Raw genomic sequence first — 20,781 nt, 5'->3', positions numbered from 1 at the left:
ATTCACTATCAAGTAAAAAAAAATCAGAAAAACTTTAATACATATGTTTAGAACCATCTATGTATTTATGTTGAAAATATTTGTAAATACTGCGTGGATAATCAAAGACGCAAACCAAAAATTTAAATGTAGTTAGTCCACACCAATTAGTTTTCAAAGATTTCGAATAATAATGTTAAATCAATAATGTCAAATAATTAATAATATAATGAAATTCAAGAATCATACATGTTTTTGTTAAGATGTTTTTCAGATTCATGCACATTATTTAAAATTTGCTAATTAATTTCAGATTCATGCACATTATTTTAAAATTTATTTAAGGTTTGTTAAAATTGCAAGAATTGTAAAATCATTAGGAATATTTGCAAGATATGAATTTATTTTAAAAAACAATCAACGTTAATCATAAAATATTTTTTGGAACTGCATAAAATTGTTAAAATCTTTTATATTATTATGTAGTTTCATGTTAATCAACTGTAGGTATGACTCTAATATTGTAGTTACAATATTCCAAAAGTTCTAGAAGATTTTTTTATTCAAACATGTGCTGATTTGCAACATATTATTTAAAATTCATTATTATTTACGTCAAATCAATGCAACATATTATTTGAAATGCATTATTATTTACGTCAAATCAATGCAACATATTAACTTTAATATGTATATTTAATAGTATGTAAAAACTGTTTAAACATTTACGTGACGTGAATATGATTTCTTCTTTCTTTCTGGAACTTGCAATCCCAGGATGACTCAGGAAAACTGGAATTCGCCAAGCAAATCGTCTTTCTGCATGTAGACCGATGTAATGTGGCGAAATCTCGCCCCGCTGATGAAATGTATCGTGATGTCGTGTTTCGTCGTGCTGACGCAGTCCGTCTTCCACTGGATGTAGCTGGTCGATCTTTCCTGGAATTAAGTTTAAAACGCACTTAATGCTCGAAGAAACAAGTATATTGTATGATTAGTTGGGACATTTTATTAAAAAAGTTGAAAGACTTTAATCATTTGTAGGTATTTCGTTAAATTGACAACTCGTACTGCATATTAATGCTTGCAAACACCATGGTTTTGGGCTGCTATTAATAGCAGGTCGCGCGATGCGCTTAATTTAAGGGTACTGAGAACATTTATTTTCGATTTAAACAAGAGAAAATAATAGTTAAAGTTACTTACGGAGGGGTATGCTATCTCAGGATCCTTGATTTCACGCTGTCTCGACTGGATGGCAGATGACAATAATGATAAATACGCGTAATTTAGAATGACAATAATGTTAATACGTGTGAAACGTCGGGTCACCAATTTAGGATTACTTACGTGTTTGTGGGTAAAACAGATCCTAAAGGACTCTCAATATCAGAAGGTTGTTTTTAATAAAAGAATATTGAAATTCACTGAGTTTATTTGAACACATTGTTATACGCGACAATAAATTTTATATGGACGATTCTAGGATGTAGACGGTAATCTAAAAGGCACAACCAGTCGGGACCAAAGGGAAATCAAGAATGGTTCAGTCGGCAGACTGACGTACCGTTGTGTTGAACACAGAATGTTGCCATAATAGGGAAATTAACTTAAAAATTATTTTGTGTTGTTCGCTAGTAGGTCGCTGGTAGGTACCGTCTACAAGTGCCTTTTATTTTATTTTGTGGATGTTCAGGCTTAAATATTTAATTTTTTTTCGATCATTATATGAATAACTTAATTTTCCACATTATACAATAAAATTTTAACCGAAAATGGGTTCGTAAGTAGGAGGTTTTGAACTTTAAAGCAGTTTTCATAGGCCTTTACATTATTTTTTTTCTGGGCTTATAAAAAGACTTCTGTAAAAAATACTCGATTATTTCAAAGGCCAAGATGTATTCTACTCGCAGTATTTAATTAAAGCATCTGAAACATTTCTAGGCGACCAAATTTTCAAACCAAAAACACATGATTTTGCATTACTACGTATGGCATCGCCTTAAAAAATAATAATATTTGACAAATTGAAATATTTCACCAACAAATGTAGATATAATATGTCTCGACGCCATCTAGTGAGAAATTTAGCACTTACAAAGCCTTTCCTACAAAATAAATTTGGTTGTTTACAGGTGGAAAAAATACAATAAGCAGTAATTGTTGATTGAGGTACATATTGAATCATTTGGCGGGTTGGAATAAGCCGACATAGCTCAGCGGATACAGAGCACCTGACCGGACATCAGAAGGTGCGGGTTCAATTCCCGTCGGCGGCATTTATTTTCACTCGGGAGATATTTACAATTTGTATGGATATTTCAAGCAACTAATTATTGCTTATAATAATTTGTTATCTTTTGGATTCTACTACGTAATAGTGCAATAGAAGTTGAGATTTATTTCAGTGCAGAAATTCTGGTACTAACTACCATATGTATTCCTCATTGCCCAGAATACTTATACCGTCGGTGGAAATCTTTAATTTATCATGCAGTTAACTATATAACTATGTTTAATAAATTTCTACGTAGTAACTCAGTGTACCCAAGTTATAAAAGTACTAATAATCGAATATTATTTGAAATGCAACTCAATTAACCTTATAATATGTTTATTACAGTCCGCCTATCGGTATTTGCGCATACCTGCTTTCTTTAAATACGCCCGACATCTCTCGCTCGCTTGCACATAGGTGTTGAGTGGGGCGGAACGGAGAAAGAGATTCGAATCGGGTTTCACAGTCATAAAAACCCTCATTCCAGGAATTGAATTATTACAATAACAAATAATATACTATCCTTTTGTCGAAATGCCGATGTAAACGAAAGACACGAAGATAAATATAAAAAGATAACTTGCATTACGATATGATAATTATGTACATATAGTTGGAACCTTTACAAAGAGATTGGTATATATTAGGGTGTCCCAAAAAAATTAAAGTTGTTATTTTTGAACGCATACCCTCTAATTTTGTTTTAATAATGACAAAACACTTATAAAAAAAATTTCGTTTATTTTAGACAACTGCAACCCGTGCCGACTTGCATCGAAAGATGTCAGTACTTGTACATTAAGACGCCAGCGAGCAAACGTGTTTGCTATTTTGTTAGTAAACGAAAATCACTCCTTCAGGCAAGATTTTGTTAGATTTACGCACTTCTAAAAAGAGTATATTTTTAATAGGAGTCTTAAAACACCAAATATCGGGTTCTAAACTGCCATCTAATGGACAAGTTCTTGAAGTTTTGTTCTACAATATCCGGAAAGTGAATTTAACTGTATATATACCAAATATAGCCAAGGTTGGTATTAAAAGCTGTGTTTGAAGTAAAAATCAGTCAAGTGACCACAAACCCTGACATACCACTCTTCAAAAAGTTTCGAGATAACGGTAAAAATGTTGATCCCGATAAAATTCAGTGCTACAGGGAAAATCTCACATTGCACCTAACCGCTTCCGAAATCGATGATTTGCTTGACTTTTACCGTACTGCACTGACAACAAAAATACTTGGCGATGACTATTGAGAGTTTAAAGAGCTCTGTGTGATAGTTTTAGGAGGAGATAACACCGGATTTATCCTGACTGTAAAAAACAAACTATGAAGAAAAAATTTAATCAATAAACCATTTTTAAATATAAAATACTACATAATTGAACATTTGTGCATTTTTAAATTTTATTTATCCGACAAAAATGAAAGTTGAAAATCCTTCCATATTAACTCTGTACCATATGTTTGGTATCAAGTCGGCTCGGGTTGCCGGTGTTCAATCAAAATAATATTTATTATATGAGTTATTGGGATCAAATGGAATAAAAGAAGAGGGTATGCATATTTAAATTCATGAAAAAAAAATTCTTCTTTATGTCCTGGGACACCCTAGTATATATATTCATATAAAAACGTAGAATAATTCCATCTTTTCTGCCATTGAAATGAGGCCGGCGCAAAAGGTAGAACCACCCTTCCCGGCGTTAAGCATCAATCGACCAAACGGGTAGAACTACCTTTCCCGCCCGAAGTGTGTTAATATATGTTTTTCACTATTCATTTGTAAAAGCCCCTAAAAACAGCAAACTAAATAAATAAATAAAAAATTGTAAACTTCTGATAATTATTTGATATCAAGGAAACGGCAAAAAAATATTTTATACTTTCAGGATGTTCACAAATATATAAATCAAAAACCGCAAATTCCAATATGAAAACACTAACTTTTAATTCACTTTTAACATACTATTATTTCATCGAATATAACTAAAAGAACACACATAAGTCGTCAATATATTGAATTATAATAAAACAATAGATCACATTGCCATTTTGTAGAAATAATGATCAAAGATACGATTCAAAGCTGACACTTTTAACGGTCAACGGAATGATTCTGCCAATTTTTAATCGTAATTTTTTAGGATTTTTTCCTTGGAATCTAGTATAAATATTTGAGACAAACTAAAAAGAACAATTATTTCTCTATCTAACTGCGATCAAATCACATAACTCCGCATTATGGAAGAAAAGATAAGAATAATTTCGTAATGTACGGACGCTTTAAATTTAAAAATAAGGTATGATGGATGGACATGTTGTGGAAGTTTGTTCCATGCTTCCTTTACTCTATGTATTTGCAAAGAAGTGTTTCCTAAGATTCCCCAATCCTGCAAGAGGTGTTTGTGAATGTCCACTATCAAATTCTAAGTCAAGCAACACCTCGCATGTGAATCTCACTTTCTTGTCAATGTGCATAGTGGCATATATGTGAATAATTGTGACATGGTAATTTGAATCCTATTAATGTGTATTCCAGGGGCTTGGTTCCTCTGCACAACGCCTGCTCCTACGGCCATTTGGAGGTGACGGAGCTTCTCATCAAGCACGGCGCCAACGTGAACGCCAACGACCTCTGGGCCTTCACGCCGCTGCACGAGGCCGCCAGCAAGTCTCGCATCGAGGTTAGGATCAACCAACTAAATAACCATCACGCGGTTAGTCCGTTTGACTGTAGACAGACCACACAATATGTCTCGCTGGACACTCTACTTGCCTCATTGGCTTCGCAAACACGGTCGCACAATGTGCCTGATATACCTTGTGAGCTATCGAATAGTTTTTAATGCATGAAATAATGTTAAACTGATAAAATGAATATGAAACAATGTTAGTAAAACATGTAACAGTAACATAAAATAAATTAGATACTAGAACAATACTACACATAAGACAAATCACTAAAACTACATTACGCTACTATAATTTGTAGGATTCAACAAAGTGCTGGTATAGATTACGCTTAATTCTATAAATGGAGTCAGTAAATATGTGAATAGTACCACCAAACTTGTTGCCCAGATCATGCATCCTAATTGGTTAGTGAGTGTGTTTGATAGTTGGTTGTGTATATATTGCAGAAGAATGTTACATTTTGTCTTGTGTTCCTAGTCGGCACATGGAATTTAATAGTGGCGATGGTAGCAGGGCTGTCAATTAAGTTGTTAATGACTCTGTGTAACACAATTAGGTCTTACATAATTCTCCTGTCTCCTGGAGATAATTAAAAAAATATATGTATTGAATAACAATTGCATCCCAAGAATTCTTGCTTGCTTCATTACTGTACAATACCGTGCAATTTCGTGGCGATGTTGACAGGATGTCCCAAAGATATTCCTTTCTCGATAGAGTGGGTTGCCCTGTCATCAACTGACAAAGGATGCCCTCATAAAAATAATTTCCCTAAGGCCTGCGTCATCTTTGGGAATGCTGTGTGAAAGGAATTTTTGAGGAAAGGAGGAGTAAACCATGTTCTACGAGGCAGGAAACACAGAGGACGGAAAATTATTCCACAGCTGAGCTGTTGAACTCGAGAACGAGTCTTAAAAACGATCCGTTCTCACGTGACAAGTGTCAACTGTGTATAAATGTTGGGCGCGCATTGGCTTGTTTCCCGACTGCGCATTAGTGCCGAAGGAGTCAATGACGCCAGTTCCTCGGAGCATCTTAAGATATCGAAGAATCTATCGAACGGACTCTCCGTTTCTTCACAGAGTCAAGGGCAGCAGCACAAATCATACTTGATTTTAGCTTTCAGTTTACTTTCATCTTTCCTCTGCCAGTTATAGTTATACATGGTCATGGCCTCGCATGCTTTAATACTGACCGTGATTTTACTTTGATGTTTTATTATAAGCTCGGGCGTTTGTCAGATTGTTCAACGATATATAAATCCTTGCCTAGGTTTGCTGTCTTCTGCTGAGCGAGGGAGCTGATCCCACCCAACTGAATTGCCACGGGAAGTCGGCCATAGATGTCGCCCCCACCCGGGAACTTCAGGACAGACTTGCCAGTGAGTTTCATTGTTTATGTATTTTTTCTTGGTGTGCTGTCGCTGCGAATCTATCAAGGTTTACGACCCTTTAAAATCTATGCCATAACACGGCACGTTAGTGAAGCTCCTTGGATCGTGTGTGCAAAATCTGCATAGATAAGGTTAACTTTTACAATGCTGACCTATACAACACAATCTATGCATCCTGCGGCATGTTTTGCACACTTTAATCAGTCCTGGAAATAAAACTGTGATTTTTGTCTGCCACACGACCCCCGCAACAAGGTTCAGGCACTATCCTTTATATTATTTTAAATATATTATACTGGGTTTTTACGGGCAATCACAAAAATAAAAAAAACTGTAAAGTTCTTTGATTTTATGGTTATAAATAATGTTATTGAATTTAAAATACCTTAAAGAAGAAAACTAGAAGTGCCTTCAGTACAAATTTGAATGGCAACAAATGTTCCATTTAGCCCAAATCGCCTGAAATTGTAAATCTCTATCCCATATGATATAATATTTGGATCTCGAAACACGTCCAAAAGGCATTTCTTGTGTTCCTCTTTATTCTATGCCTCAACCTAATTCTTATTCACAATCATAGACAAGTTCATCTCTATCTTATTGCAATATTCTTTTTCTGACTCATAAAGGTTATTGAATTGTCCATTATTTTCTTTATGCTGGTTCACTTTTTCTCTCCCAAACATAATTTTGAACAAGTTATCAACTAGTTTGGTGTTTATTTTATTTTCTTGTTCAAGTTTCAGTTTGTCTCCTAGATCAGATTCCAATTTATCTTCTTTATCAGGGCCTAATTTGCCTTCCAGATCAGATTCCAATTCATCTTCTACATCAGTGCCCAATTTGCCTTCCAGATCAGATTCCAATTCATCTTCTACATCAGTGCCCAATTTGCCTTCCAGATCAGATTCCAATTCATCTTCTACATCAGTGCCCAATTTGCCTTCCAGATCAGATTCCAATTCATCTTCTACATCAGTGCCCAATTTGCCTTCCAGATCAGATTCCAATTCATCTTCTACATCAGTGCCCAATTTGCCTTCCAAATCAGATTTCAATTCATCTTCTACATCAGTGCCCAATTTGCCTTCCAGATCAGATTCCAATTCATCTTCTACATCAGTGCCCGATTTGCCTTCCAGATCAGATTTCAATTTATCTGTCGGATCTTTCATTGTCTTTGTTTCATGAAAGTGTTCAAATTCACTCTCGTCACAATTATCAATTTCTTTATTAACCTGCCATCCTAAATATTTTTCCTCTGGTACGTCCGACTCCCTTTCCAGCTTCAAATTCAGTTTTTCTTCCGGATCGGTGTCCGATTCACCTTTCAGATCATGAATGTGTTCAAATTCACTTTTGTCGCAATTATCAATTTCTTGATTAATCTGCCATCCTAAATCTTTTTCCTCATGTGTGTCCGATTCCCTTTCCGGCTTCAAATCCAATTCATCTTGCAGATAGTCAGATTTCAATACATTTTCTGGATCTGTTTCCAATTCATTTTCCTCATTATGGTTCAATTCATCTTCTAGATCAGTTTCCAAGTTATCTTCCACATCAGTTTCCAATTCATCTTCTACATTAGTTTCCAATTCATCTTCCACATCAGTTTCCAATTCATCTTCTACATCAGTTTCCAATTCATCTTCCACATTAGATTCCAATTCATCTTCATCATCATGGTTCAATTCATCTTCCTCTTCAGAGTTCAATTCGTCTTCCAGGTTGAATGTGCCTTTCACACCGAAGATTAATTCTTCTTCTTCGTTAGAGTTCAAATTATCTTCCTGTTCAGTTTCTGATAATTCATCTCCAATATCATCATCAGAATTCGATGCATCTTGCTCATCAGAGTTCAATTCTCTATTATCTTGAACGTGTGCAAATTCATTTTCATCGCAATCGTCAATCTCCTTATTCACCTGAAAGCCCCACTCGTCCTTCTCAAAAATGTTCCCTCTATCTCTCCAAATTTTATTCATAAACTTTTTCAGGCTGATGATAATTTTGGAAGTTCCATCCATATTATTCTCATTAAATCTGTTGGTTTTCTTTATACCTTTGAAAATTTTGTCCAATATCTTTCCCAAACTGAAGATTTCTTTGGAAGTTCCTCCCATATTCTTATGAGATGTATCAATCTTTTGCTCCTTAGTTTGCATCCAAATACTTTGTGTCTTTTTACCATTATTTTGCTGCAGAGGTCCTTCATCATTTCCGTGATCTTTCTCAAGTTCCTGAATATGTTTGTTTAAATAATTTAAACCAAAGCTTGGTTTCTTTAACACGGTACCGCTGGCTAGAATATTGGGGGTCTGAATTTCATCATTTTCTTTTAATCTTGTATTACTTTCGATCAATACGTTACTTTCTTCAAGACATTTTATTGATAATATCAGACATATTTGTATGAAAGTGACAATTATTACTGCTTTCCTCAGCATTATTTCGTCTTAAGAATTTTAAAATTGTTTTGGCAGGAGCAACTAACTGCTTTGCTGCAATTCTCTGACTATTATTTTGTTATTCTGTATCTTTTGTATGGTTACTGCCAATTATTATCCAATTGATTTGTTCCACTATTGTTAATTATTCATGTTATTATATGTTTATTTTTTTAATTGGTTAGATTTAAACAAAAATAAATGTTTTTGTAATTTTGTGATAAGATTGTGAAAACTGGATTTAGTGGAATAAAATACACATGGAATTAAATGTAGAACAATACGTCGTCAGGTAGCCCATTTTTACATGAAAGAGCTACTTGAATGTTTTTTTCAAAAAAAATTTCCAAGGCATTCAGTATTGAAAAAAAATCATTTTTTCAAAAATGCAACAATACTTATACTACAGTAATATACCGTTTCCACAACATCCAAACATTAGCGCAAGCATTTGTTTTATCCCCATTCATTTTATTTATCGTTCTGTGGTAAAGACGTATCTACGCACAGCACACTTAACGTTTCTCACACGATCTCCACATTTCTCACACCACACATACGCCTCAGGGATCTCATTTCTACAGCATTCAGTCTACTTTCATCCTTTCTCTGCCAGTTCCATGCCTCACTTCCATACATCAGGGTAGGTATCAACACTCCATTGTGGACTGCTAGCTTTGCTTCTTTGGACAATTTTTTGTTAGCGCCAACTGCGTTCAGTCCTCCATTAATGGAGTTACCTGCATTTACCCTTCTTTCAATATCTCTTATCAGCCTTCCCATCTCTCTAGAACATACTTCCTAAATACAAAAACTCATCCACCTGCTCCAAGTATTCCTCATTCACAGCTATATTGTACACTGTTATCGTACTCTCTCTTTCAAACACCATGACTTTAGACTTACTTACATTCATCATTAACTTATTCTTCATGCATACTTGGTTCATCCTAGACACGAGAGACTGTAGATCATCTATACTATTAGCAATCAGCACCGCATCATCAGCATACAACAGGCAACATACTTTCAGATTACTCAAATTCGTGCCCAATCCCACCTCTTACAATTCTTGCATACAATTATCCATGTATAGATTGAATAATCAAGGTGACATTATGCAGCCTTGTGTAACACCTTTTGTGAAATAAAACCAACCCTCAAAACCGTATTAATAGACCAAAGGACTTTATTTAATGGTGGGTTCATCATAAAATCAATCATCTATTACAATATTATTTATTTAGCTTGGTCGGTGCACATAACCTCAAAAAGTCCAATATAAAAGTCCAAAAGTAAATAATTACATGCGCGGTGGTTGTATAATCCCTCCTTCCCCGTTTCACCCGTGCGTAGAATGTTTTCCATCGGCCGTGGAAAACACAAACATTGCATTTTCGAACAAAAATGTGGACGGGAACGCCTCCATTGTTTGCACTAATGTTTGTGGTAATGTTTGTGGAAACTGTCGCAGGGGACGCCGCATAATACCTACCATGCAAAGTAAAAAAAAATATATACACCAGAAATGTTGTTGAATTGTTGAAGTTTGAACAGTCATATAAATTTTAAAAAAGATCATATAAATTTAAAAATTACGTAAAGGAAATCAAGTATTTTTTTTTGATTTATTAATATATTTATTTAATTATTAACGCACTTTTTAGTGGCTTTTACATAGAAACAGTTAAATTGTACAGTTTCTTTTCTTTCTTTTTATTCATCGTTGAACCGCCCTCGGTAAGAATCTCTTGTATTTATTTAGTGATAAATTGAACACGTCCACTTAATATTCTGGCCAATGAGAAATACATAATTTGGTAGTTAGTCCCAGAATTTGTGCACTAATACGTAGTGGAATCAATGCAAGCTATTCTGAACTATCAAATGCATCATTTAGGACTTTATATATAAATAGCAAGTCGGTGAAAATCCAACAATTTACAATTTATTCAAAACCAAACAAAACTTATTTAACCAATTGTTAATAAAAGATGATTCATTTTCAAAAGTTTAAAAACGTAATATTTTACTAAAATTTCTGCACTTTTGATTGAAAATATCCAGTCTCATAACCTCTCAGAGCAATTGGGACAGTAAAGGAAAAAAAATTGTTACTATACATAGCTAAAGCTATTTCAATTCTGAATGAAGGTTTCTAATTTCTTTCTCTTTTTTTCGTGAATGAATGCAAATCTTGTAAGTGGAAATTAAGCCACTTCCCGACATCCGATCGAGCTGAAACTCGGCAGACACACTCGTTGTCGATGACAATGTATTCTATCAACTTTTGGTGGAAATCACGCACACGTACGCCAGACATAAATGCATTTCTCTGACATTATAGCAGTAATAAAAATAATAATAAATGTCAGTATTATTCAATTGGGATTTGACTTGAATGGTAGAGTTGTCGACTGCAGTTCTCCTAAAATGTTCTCATGAAATGTTGAATCAATTTCACACACTGGCATGCCCTCAGCGCACTTCTATCAGTGTTAAAACACTTTAGTAAATATTCTCAAAATAATCAATAATTTTAATTTATTATATCCAGTTTTCAAAAATACAATAATTACATTATGAAAGCACACTTAATTATAAATAGAAACACCAAAAAAATTCTCCATCTTAAATAGTATTTAAATTATGCAATTAATTTTTTCCATTTTTCCAGTTTTCCCATATATTTCTTTTCTGGAACCATACTATTCCCACATTTTTCTTTTCCGATTGTTTTCTGGAATATAATTATATTGCTAAACCAAACTCTATTGATTATTATTGGAAAACTAAAAGAATTGTTTTAAAAAAATCCGTCTTTCCTTAATTAATTTTACTGCCTTCGCAGCAATTTTTCCCGTTTTCGTCGATCTTTCCTTTATTGTTTCCTGGAATATAGTATTCCGGCATATTCTCATTCTGATTGTTCCCTGGAACATTTTCTGGCATATTCCCTTTCTGATTGTTTCCTGTAACAAAGTATTCCAGCGTATTTCCCTTTTGATTGTTCCCTGGAACATTTTCCGGCATATTCCCTTTCTGATTGTTTCCTGTAACAAAGTATTCCAGGGTATTTCCCTTTTGATTGTTCCCTGGAACATATTCCGGCATATTCCCATGATTCTGATTGTTTCCTGTAATAAAGTATTCCAGCGTATTCCCCTTTTCATTCTGATTGTTTTCTGGAACATGGTAGTTTTGCGGTTTCCCATCAGCGAGACTGCACGAATCCGCTACATTGTCTTTGACGCAATGTCTTTGTTCGGAATACTGCACCAGCAGAATAATACCCAAAAGTGCAATTACAGAACGCATTGTCGTGGGTTGGAGAGAAACTAGAATTATTACAGAATGGACACAAGACAAACAAGTTTATTTTATTAATTTTTCAATTGCCTAATACTAATTATTAAATCTTCATAAAAGTTATGCACAGATCTCTCTATGATGTGTTTTGCCTCATTCACTTTTGTTTTACATATTATGATTATTTTTAGAATTTGATTCATTTAGAATTTAATCTCTTCCTTTTATCAGCTCTGCATGCCCAAAAATTTAATCAGCGATGGTCCAAAACCTTGATCTAGGTGCGAATATACTTTCAAAATTTGTTATGCGAAAAATCTACACAAATTAATTTTTTACTTCCCGACATCCGATGGAGCTGAAACTCTGCAGATAGGCTGGTTGTTGATGATAATGCAATTTTATCAACACATTTTATTAGACTAATATAAAAATAATTAATTAAAAATTCACAAAGTTAAATAAAATTTTCTCAAATTGTGGTTGAAAATTTTGTTTTACTAAATCATCTAAGATTCCTTTTCTTTATCTTAGTCACCATTCGTTCATCAGCATTGCATTCTTTCCGGATCTGTATATTTAAAACACATTCAAACATGGTTTTACCACACACACGCCTCAGGGATCTCATTTCATCTACATTCAGTCTATTGTCATCCTTCCTCTGCCAGTTTCAGTTCAGAATTACATAAAACAGAATAAAAATTATAAATAGGTACCTTTCCTCTTAATTTCCTTATAATAAGAAAACTTTAACTATAGCCTTGTTCAATTGCAAATCTGTTGAATGTATAATTTATGGAAGGAGTAAGCCATCTTTTATGTAATTATAATTTGACAGCATTACAATGCACTAGATTGTACCTTCTTGTAAAATGTGGCTGTTAAAATTTGGTTGTCAAACACAGCTAAAGCCATTTGAAGTAATGTTTCAATTCTGAATATCTGACATGATTATTTGTAGATAAGATCTATTTCATATATGATTATTTTTAGATAAGATCTATTTCAGATATGATTATTTGTAGAACAGATCTATTTCAGACATGATTATTTGTAGATAAGATCTATTTCAGACATGATTATTTGTAGATAAGATCTATTTCAGACATGATTATTTGTAGATAAGATCTATTTCAGACATGATTATTTGTAGATAAGATCTATTTCAGACATGATTATTTGTAGATAAGATCTATTTCAGACATGATTATTTGTAGATAAGATCTATTTCAGACATGATTATTTGTAGATAAGATCTATTTCAGACATGATTATTTGTAGATAAGATCTATTTCAGACATGATTATTTGTAGATAAGATCTATTTCAGACATGATTATTTGTAGATAAGATCTATTTCAGACATGATTATTTGTAGATAAGATCTATTTCAGTCATGATTATTTGTAGATAAGATCTACTTCAGACATGATTTTTTTGTAGATAAGATCTATTTCAGACATGATTATTTGTAGATAAGAACTATTTCAGACATGATTATTTGTAGATAAGATCTATTTCAGACATGATTATTTGTAGATAAGATCTATTTCAGACATGATTATTTGTAGATAAGATCTATTTCAGACATGATTATTTGTAGATAAGATCTATTTCAGTCATGATTATTTGTAGATAAGATCTACTTCAGACATGATTTTTTGTAGATAAGATCTATTTCAGACATGATTATTTGTAGATAAGATCTATTTCAGACATGATTATTTGTAGATGAGATCTATTTCAGACATGATTATTTGTAGATAAGATCTACTTCAGACATGATTATTTGTAGATAAGATCTATTTCAGACATGATTATTTGTAGATAAGATCTATTTCAGACATGATTATTTGTAGATAAGATCTATTTCAGACATGATTATTTGTAACCCGGAAATTTAAAGTCAATTCTTTTTATTCTATCTCAATGGTATTTACGGTTGTTTTATTATTCATTAGAAATTATACACGCTAATATAAAATTTAAAACGAACCCGTACGAAACAAATACGCTTAATTCATTTGATATTGTGTTTAATTTCCTGAATTAAACAAATAATTTCATGAATTATTTGTGGTGTGTGAGAGTATTTAGAGACAAAATATCCATATACTTTTATTTATTTATTTAAGGAAAAAGTACATATAAGTACATAATAAGGCTTAAAATTTACAATGAAAACATTTAATACTACTCTTTCAGATATATATTTATTGATATCACTTGAAAAAATTTTTTTTCACAATTTTTTACAAAATAGAATTAGAATGGAATAAAAGAGCAGTTAATTTAATTTAATGACACGAGACATTCTTTAAAATAGTTAATGGATTGATCTTACTGTTAACTGACAAAACCGAGGTACTTATGACGTCACAAATACCCAGTTAGATTTCAATTGTTAGAAGGTGAATTTTTAAAATTAAAAAAATATATATATATAACATGAATTCCTTATTGTCAATCACTTCAATTGCCTCTGTAAACGATCATTTATCAATTTAGCAATCTTATCAAAGACATAAATTAACAATTGACATTTTTGTAATATTTATATTTTTTGTAATACCTGCATCAACTGTAAAGCGCCCCTGAGGTGATATCTCACAAAAGCGGCGCTATACAAATTGTCCAGTAAATTAATTAATTGACATCATCTCCGGAGTGCTTTAATTTGCCTTTCTTTGTTAAATGGATATTTTAAGATCCTTTGCTCATGATGGAAACAACATTATCCAGGTAGAAATAATGATGCTAGAATATTCCGTCTTAGTTATGTTTTAATTTATTTGATTTCAGTTATTAAATTTGATGTATATTATTAATTTAAATGGAAATATATGAACTGCTTATCTCATATTTTTAGGTTCTATGTACAGGGTTTTCCAATAAGAGGTGTTATTTTGATATTCAAAGAAACTTTTCCCGTAAAAGATCAATGGTTTCGTTGCTTGTGTGGCACGTAGCGCCTCATGTTGAAAGTAAACGTTGTCCAGATCAATACCATCCAATTCCGGCCATAAAAAATCATTAATCATCTCTCGATAGTGCAATCCGTTCACCGTAACTGTTGCTCCAGCCTCATTTTCTAAAAAGTAAGGTCCAATGACTCTGCCAGACCATAAACCGCACAAAACAGTCACACGTTGGGGATAGAGAGGCTTTTCAACAATAACTCTTGGGTTTTCCGAGCCCCAGATGCGACAATTTTGCTTGTTGACATGAAATGGGCCTCATCACTCAAGATGATTTGCATTTGATTCACTCAAAGTGAATTTTAATAATTTCAATGCGTTGTAGAAGCGTGTATCGTTCCATTTTTATTAATGGCGTAGTTTCTACTTGACAAATGTCAAAAAATGACAGCTTCAAAAGTAACATCTGCCGAAATAGCGGGCTATTCAAAATAACACCTCTTATTGGAAAACCCTATATTTCTCACATTATGCCAAACAATCGCTCAAAATGTTTTTGCAAACTTGTCATATTACGCCAAAAATCACTTGAGTGGTTAAGGAACAAACAATATTGTGCTTTGTTTTATTTATTTTTTACTTTTAAATGAACAGGAATTTTCGTCTCTTTTAAAGTGTAATTATAATGTTTGTTGCAGTGGAGTATAGAGGGCACTGCTTGTTGGAGGCGTGTCGGACGTCAGATGTTGCACGGGTCAAAAAATTGCTGTCTGGACATTCGTGTGGAATGCTGCTTACTCCCGCTCCTCCTCAGGTAACTTAAATATCAACCTCTAAACAGATATGAATGATTGCTTATAATTACTAATGGAGTGCTGATCCTAGCCCAGACGGTTGGGAGTCTTGTGCGGTTTCACATTAAAAAACAATTATTTCTATTTTCAGTCATCGGAAGTGCGTCCGGGCTCTCCGGCTGGTGGCGGTCCGTCCCCCCCTCCCCCCTCACCGCCCCCACACGCCAACCTCAACAACAGCAACAATGGTTCACAACAACAACAATCCCAGCAATCGCAGTCACAATCCCAGCAACTGTCTCAGCAGCAATTGTCCCAGTCCCAGTTGTCTCTGCACCACCAGCAGCAGAATACTTCGTCCTCCTCGTCATCTGCGTCTCTACTGGTACAGCCGTTGACCAATCAGGGGGCGGGGGCTGGTGCGGCGGGGGGAGTGGCGGGAGGGGCCTCCTCGGCGGTGGTCAATTTTAAGCACCCGTACAGCGGTGAGACGCCGCTGCATTGCGTGGCGGCCAGTCAGCATGCCAAGAGGAAACAGGTATGCGAAAATACTTTATTCATTCATACGTTAATTCATTCATTCGTTAATTGATTCATTCACGAATTCATTTGTTAATTGATTAATTTATGAATTGATTCGTTAATTGATACATTAATGAATTCATTCGTTAATTGGTTCATTTATGAATCCATTAGTTAATTGATTCATTTATGAATTCATTCGTTAGTTGATTCATTTATGAATATATTCGTTAATTGATTCATTTATGAATTCATTCGTTAATTGATTCATTGATGAATTCATTCACTAATTGATTCATTTATGAATTCATTCGTTAATTTATTCATTCATTCATATGTTAATTCATACATTTGTGAATTAATTTACTCATTCGTTAATTCATTAATTAATTCGTTAATTCATTCATAAATGAATTCATTTGTCAATTCATTCATTAATGAATGTATTAAAAAATGAATGAATTAATTAAAAAATGAATGAATGTATTAACAAATTAATGAATAAATTAACAAATTAACGACTGGAAGAATTCATGAATTAACGAAGTCATGAATTCATTAATTAATTCATTAGTTAATTCTTTCGTTCAAACTTTCTATAATTCATTCATTTATGAATAAATGTATTAATAAATAAATGAATGAATTAACGATTTTGAATGAAAATATTAATGAATTATCGAATCCATGAATAAATGAAAAAAAATTCATGAATTGAATCGAATGAATAAACAATTTTTTTTAAATAATTACTAACTGTTATCAAGCATCAAAAGTTTTAATTCAGGTCTAAAAGCAACCCGAACAACTCCATTGGCCACCGTTCACAATGTAACGTTGAGTGTAAAGTTTTGAGAAGGAACTGTTGTAACTTGTCACAAACACAACGATACCTTCTATTTGCTTGGAGGAAATTTAATACTTGGTTCTATTTTAGGTGATGGAGATACTCATAAGGAAGGGCGCCCGTCTGAATGAGAAGAATAAGGACTTTTTAACACCGCTACACGTTGCTGCAGATCACTCCCATCTCGACGTCATGGATCTGCTGCTCAGAAATGGTAAACCATCTTACCTGTTCATTTCCTTCGTTTTTATATACCGCACGAGATTCCAAACTGCTCCCAACCGTCTGGAGCCAGTGAGACTATGGCATCCCCAATTGGGTGAGACTAAAGGTAGGGGAGGGGAAGAGAAAGATGGGGAAAAGTACCGAACTATTGGTGTATTGAACTTGGTTATAACGATCACGGCAATAGCGAGTTCACGTCTATAAAGAGCAATTACATAACGATATTTTAGTTCAGGCTTCTTCATGTAATAACTAGGTCGATTTACTGATATACCGTGCAAATAATTTTTTGGTTAAATGGGAAGTAAATAAAGGGCGCACGAATACGGCTGGCGGGAATTTCCCATTTCGTTAGGGACGGATTCACATGTTTATGGCACTACCTGTGTAGGATTTTCGGCTATGTGAAACATTACTATCCATCGGGCACTATGTAAAATTGTCATAAAGTCGTGCGAAATTTGAACTTGGCAAATTTGTTCCCTTTCTACGTCTTCTTTTGTATTACAACTCATCGTCGATTTTGTTTTAACTAACTAACTAACTAACTAACCATAACGCCGTTTCCCTGCAGGGGTAGGCAGAGAGGGCGGACCGCCAAACAACTTGGTCTTGGCACACACTTCTTGCCTCATTCACATTCATACATCGTCTCATACATACTCTTCTATTGTTCTGACTCTTGACATGGCCCGACTTGAGTATCTGATTCACTTGATCGTGCCATGTCTTCCTCGGGCGTCCCCGACTTCTGCTACCATTCACATTTGCATCATCCATCCTCCTTACACTCCTATCTTCGCTCATTCGCTCTACATGCCCAAACCATCTAAGCGTCCCTTTCTAAATCTTACTCATTACGCTTACATCAGCCTTGCACTCTTTGCGTATCTCCACATTCCTCACACGATCATACATGGTTTTACCACACATACGCCTCAGGGATCTCATTTCAACAGCATTCAATCTACTTTCATCCTTTCTTTACCAGTTCCATGCCTCACTTCCATACATCAGGGTTGGTACCAGCACTCTGTTGTGGACCTGCACAGTGTAAATTTACAACAGTGATACACAAATTTTTCAGCAGAGGGGTCGCTTTGTCTATTTTTCAACAGCCGGCGATCTTCAAGTGGATATTTTTGTTTTCGTTGAGGGGGAGGATTAAAATTTCTGTTGATTTTTTTTTGAATTTCACGTTTTGTAAACCGGTTCTTCAAATTTAGTTCCATTTAAGAAATGCAGCGTAATTTAGCCAAAACTCAGCCGGGGTTTTCAAGAATTACCCCGAACATTTTGTATTTTCTCTATTGCTATAGCCAAGAATACATTTGAAAAGCAGACCGCAAGAATTGGGCTGCGGGTTGTGCGGCACTGTGACAAGAAAAATTTTACAGCCGAAATGCATAACAATCCGGCAAACTAGTTATTTATGACGAGTGGAGATTTTACAAGCGGTACGATACGCACAAGCTAGTGATAATAAGATAGACAAATTAAGTGATATTTTTCTTGGAAGCCTTGAACTTGGTGATGAGAGTTATAATGCGTTGATTGTTTTGCGGGGGAAATTTTCAGAAGCATGAAAGCGAAATCTTTACAACAATATGTTCCTAAAATAAATAAATAAATAAATAAATAAATAAATATTTATTATAAATTTACGACTTTTAAAAAACCTATTTGGATGTAACTATTAGCGGCTATAAAGAGCAAATTTATTCAGTCCCCTCGTGCTCGTTAAAGGTATATTATTTTAAATGAGTAATTTGTGAAATAACACAATTTAATCAATTTTATTTGGTCTCCTTTTTATGCTGTCCACATTCGACGCATTGAATCTGTTCAACATCGGTTCTTAAGAGGGATTGCTAGGAGGCTAGGATTAGAAAAAGGCAAATACATACTCATATGATGAAATTGACCTAACTCTAAACCTCTCTCCTTTGGAAGTCCGTCGAGAAAGAAATTACCTCATTTGCTTCTTCAAAATTATACATGGTATTATTGATTCACCTACTCTACTGCAACTCATTCCCTTCAATATCCCCTCGCACAGACTCAGAAATAATGAACTGCTCTTCCTCAACCATCATTCTACAAATTATGGATATTATTCACCATTGTCCAGAATGTGTAGACTGGTCAACTCAAGTCAAAACCTTCACTTTTTTGGGATAAGTCTGAATGATTTTTGCCGGTCGTTAAACAAGTGACGGAATATTATAAGTGTCCCGTGGTCCTGACCCACGGCGTAGTCTTGACTTGATTCGACTTGTCACTTTATTTTCTTATTTGTTTAGCAATGTTTTTAAAATAATAAGTAATGAATTGAGTTCTGTATGTACAATGTGAGGTTAGATTAACAGTGATGATGTGTTATGTCCAGGCGCCAAAGTGAACGTGCTGGATGGTCTGGGTCAGACGGCGCTGCATCGCTGCGGCAGACGGGACGCTGCCGCCGCCTGCCGCTTGCTCCTCGCTCACCGCGCTGATCCCGCCCAGCAGGGCTACGGCAGTGGGGACGGATCCTCCATGGCAGTACTGAATGGTATACCGTGATTATTATGTGCTAAGGTTTTTAAATTATTTTTTTTGTGACACCTCGCAAAAGCGCCCCTGTCTGTATAGTGTAGGCTTTTTACTAGACTATTGTGTAGGGAACAATATCGTCCTCAGGCTGGGTAATGTGAGGCCGCGAGGTTTTTGGGTTAGTGAGTCAGTGGCGTGAACAAATCTTAATATTTTAAATTAAATAATTTGACGAGTAGTTTAATTTATTTATTTTAACAAATTAAGCAACCACAAACGGCGTGAAACTCCGCTTGCAGTTGATTCGTTCCTTTCCCGTAATTCGTGGTCTTAGATGTTGTTACATATAAGATTTGTAACAAGGTGTGTGTGCATCACTTTACTTACATCGCATCTATGGTCTTGGTGTGTGGGACCTTTAACTACCTACACATTGTCATTTTGCTATTGGTCAAATTGACAGCCCTGGGAATTCTGACTTGGAGGGTTGCCAAACCTGAGGGAGCAAGGATCTGTGATTTGCATTGGAAGCAGTCACCATTCTTTGATCACCAGCCCAGAGCAGCGGGCATTCCTCTTGGCTGAGGTTCGAAGAACACATTCGCCAATTTTTGTGAGCATCAGCTTTGCATATGGAGCATTGACCATTGGATTGATGGAATCGGATGGCATCTGCCGAACCTCATTGGTTAAGAGGGACCCTTTTGGAGTCCAGCAGCGTGAGGCTGTTTTGCATTGGACTACAAGATAATTTTTTTGGATAAATTATAAACTGGGAGTTGCTTTGAAGAACCTGAATTTACTACTTCGCATCAAGAACGAACTGGTATCACACCT

General features: G+C 34.7%; 1 protein-coding gene across 1 annotated transcript in view; it reads left to right on the top strand.

Moving 5' to 3' along the window:
• The window catches only part of Tnks (tankyrase), a 55,253-nt gene that overhangs the window by 15,729 nt on the left and 18,743 nt on the right, over nucleotides 1-20,781 (top strand). Inside the window, exons 5-10 of the mRNA XM_089644277.1 lie at nucleotides 4,801-4,945; nucleotides 6,228-6,336; nucleotides 15,723-15,838; nucleotides 15,970-16,356; nucleotides 17,278-17,401; nucleotides 19,802-19,963. Of these exons, the coding sequence (XP_089500403.1) occupies nucleotides 4,801-4,945; nucleotides 6,228-6,336; nucleotides 15,723-15,838; nucleotides 15,970-16,356; nucleotides 17,278-17,401; nucleotides 19,802-19,963 (1,043 nt within the window). The remainder of the gene's footprint in view (nucleotides 1-4,800; nucleotides 4,946-6,227; nucleotides 6,337-15,722; nucleotides 15,839-15,969; nucleotides 16,357-17,277; nucleotides 17,402-19,801; nucleotides 19,964-20,781) is intronic.

This window comes from Hesperophylax consimilis, chromosome 20 (assembly GCF_061612785.1).
Source record: "Hesperophylax consimilis isolate HC1 chromosome 20, BYU_Hcon_1.0, whole genome shotgun sequence".
In the NCBI taxonomy this organism is placed as follows: Eukaryota; Metazoa; Arthropoda; class Insecta; order Trichoptera; family Limnephilidae; genus Hesperophylax; species Hesperophylax consimilis.
This window is presented reverse-complemented; position numbering and strand designations above follow the sequence as displayed.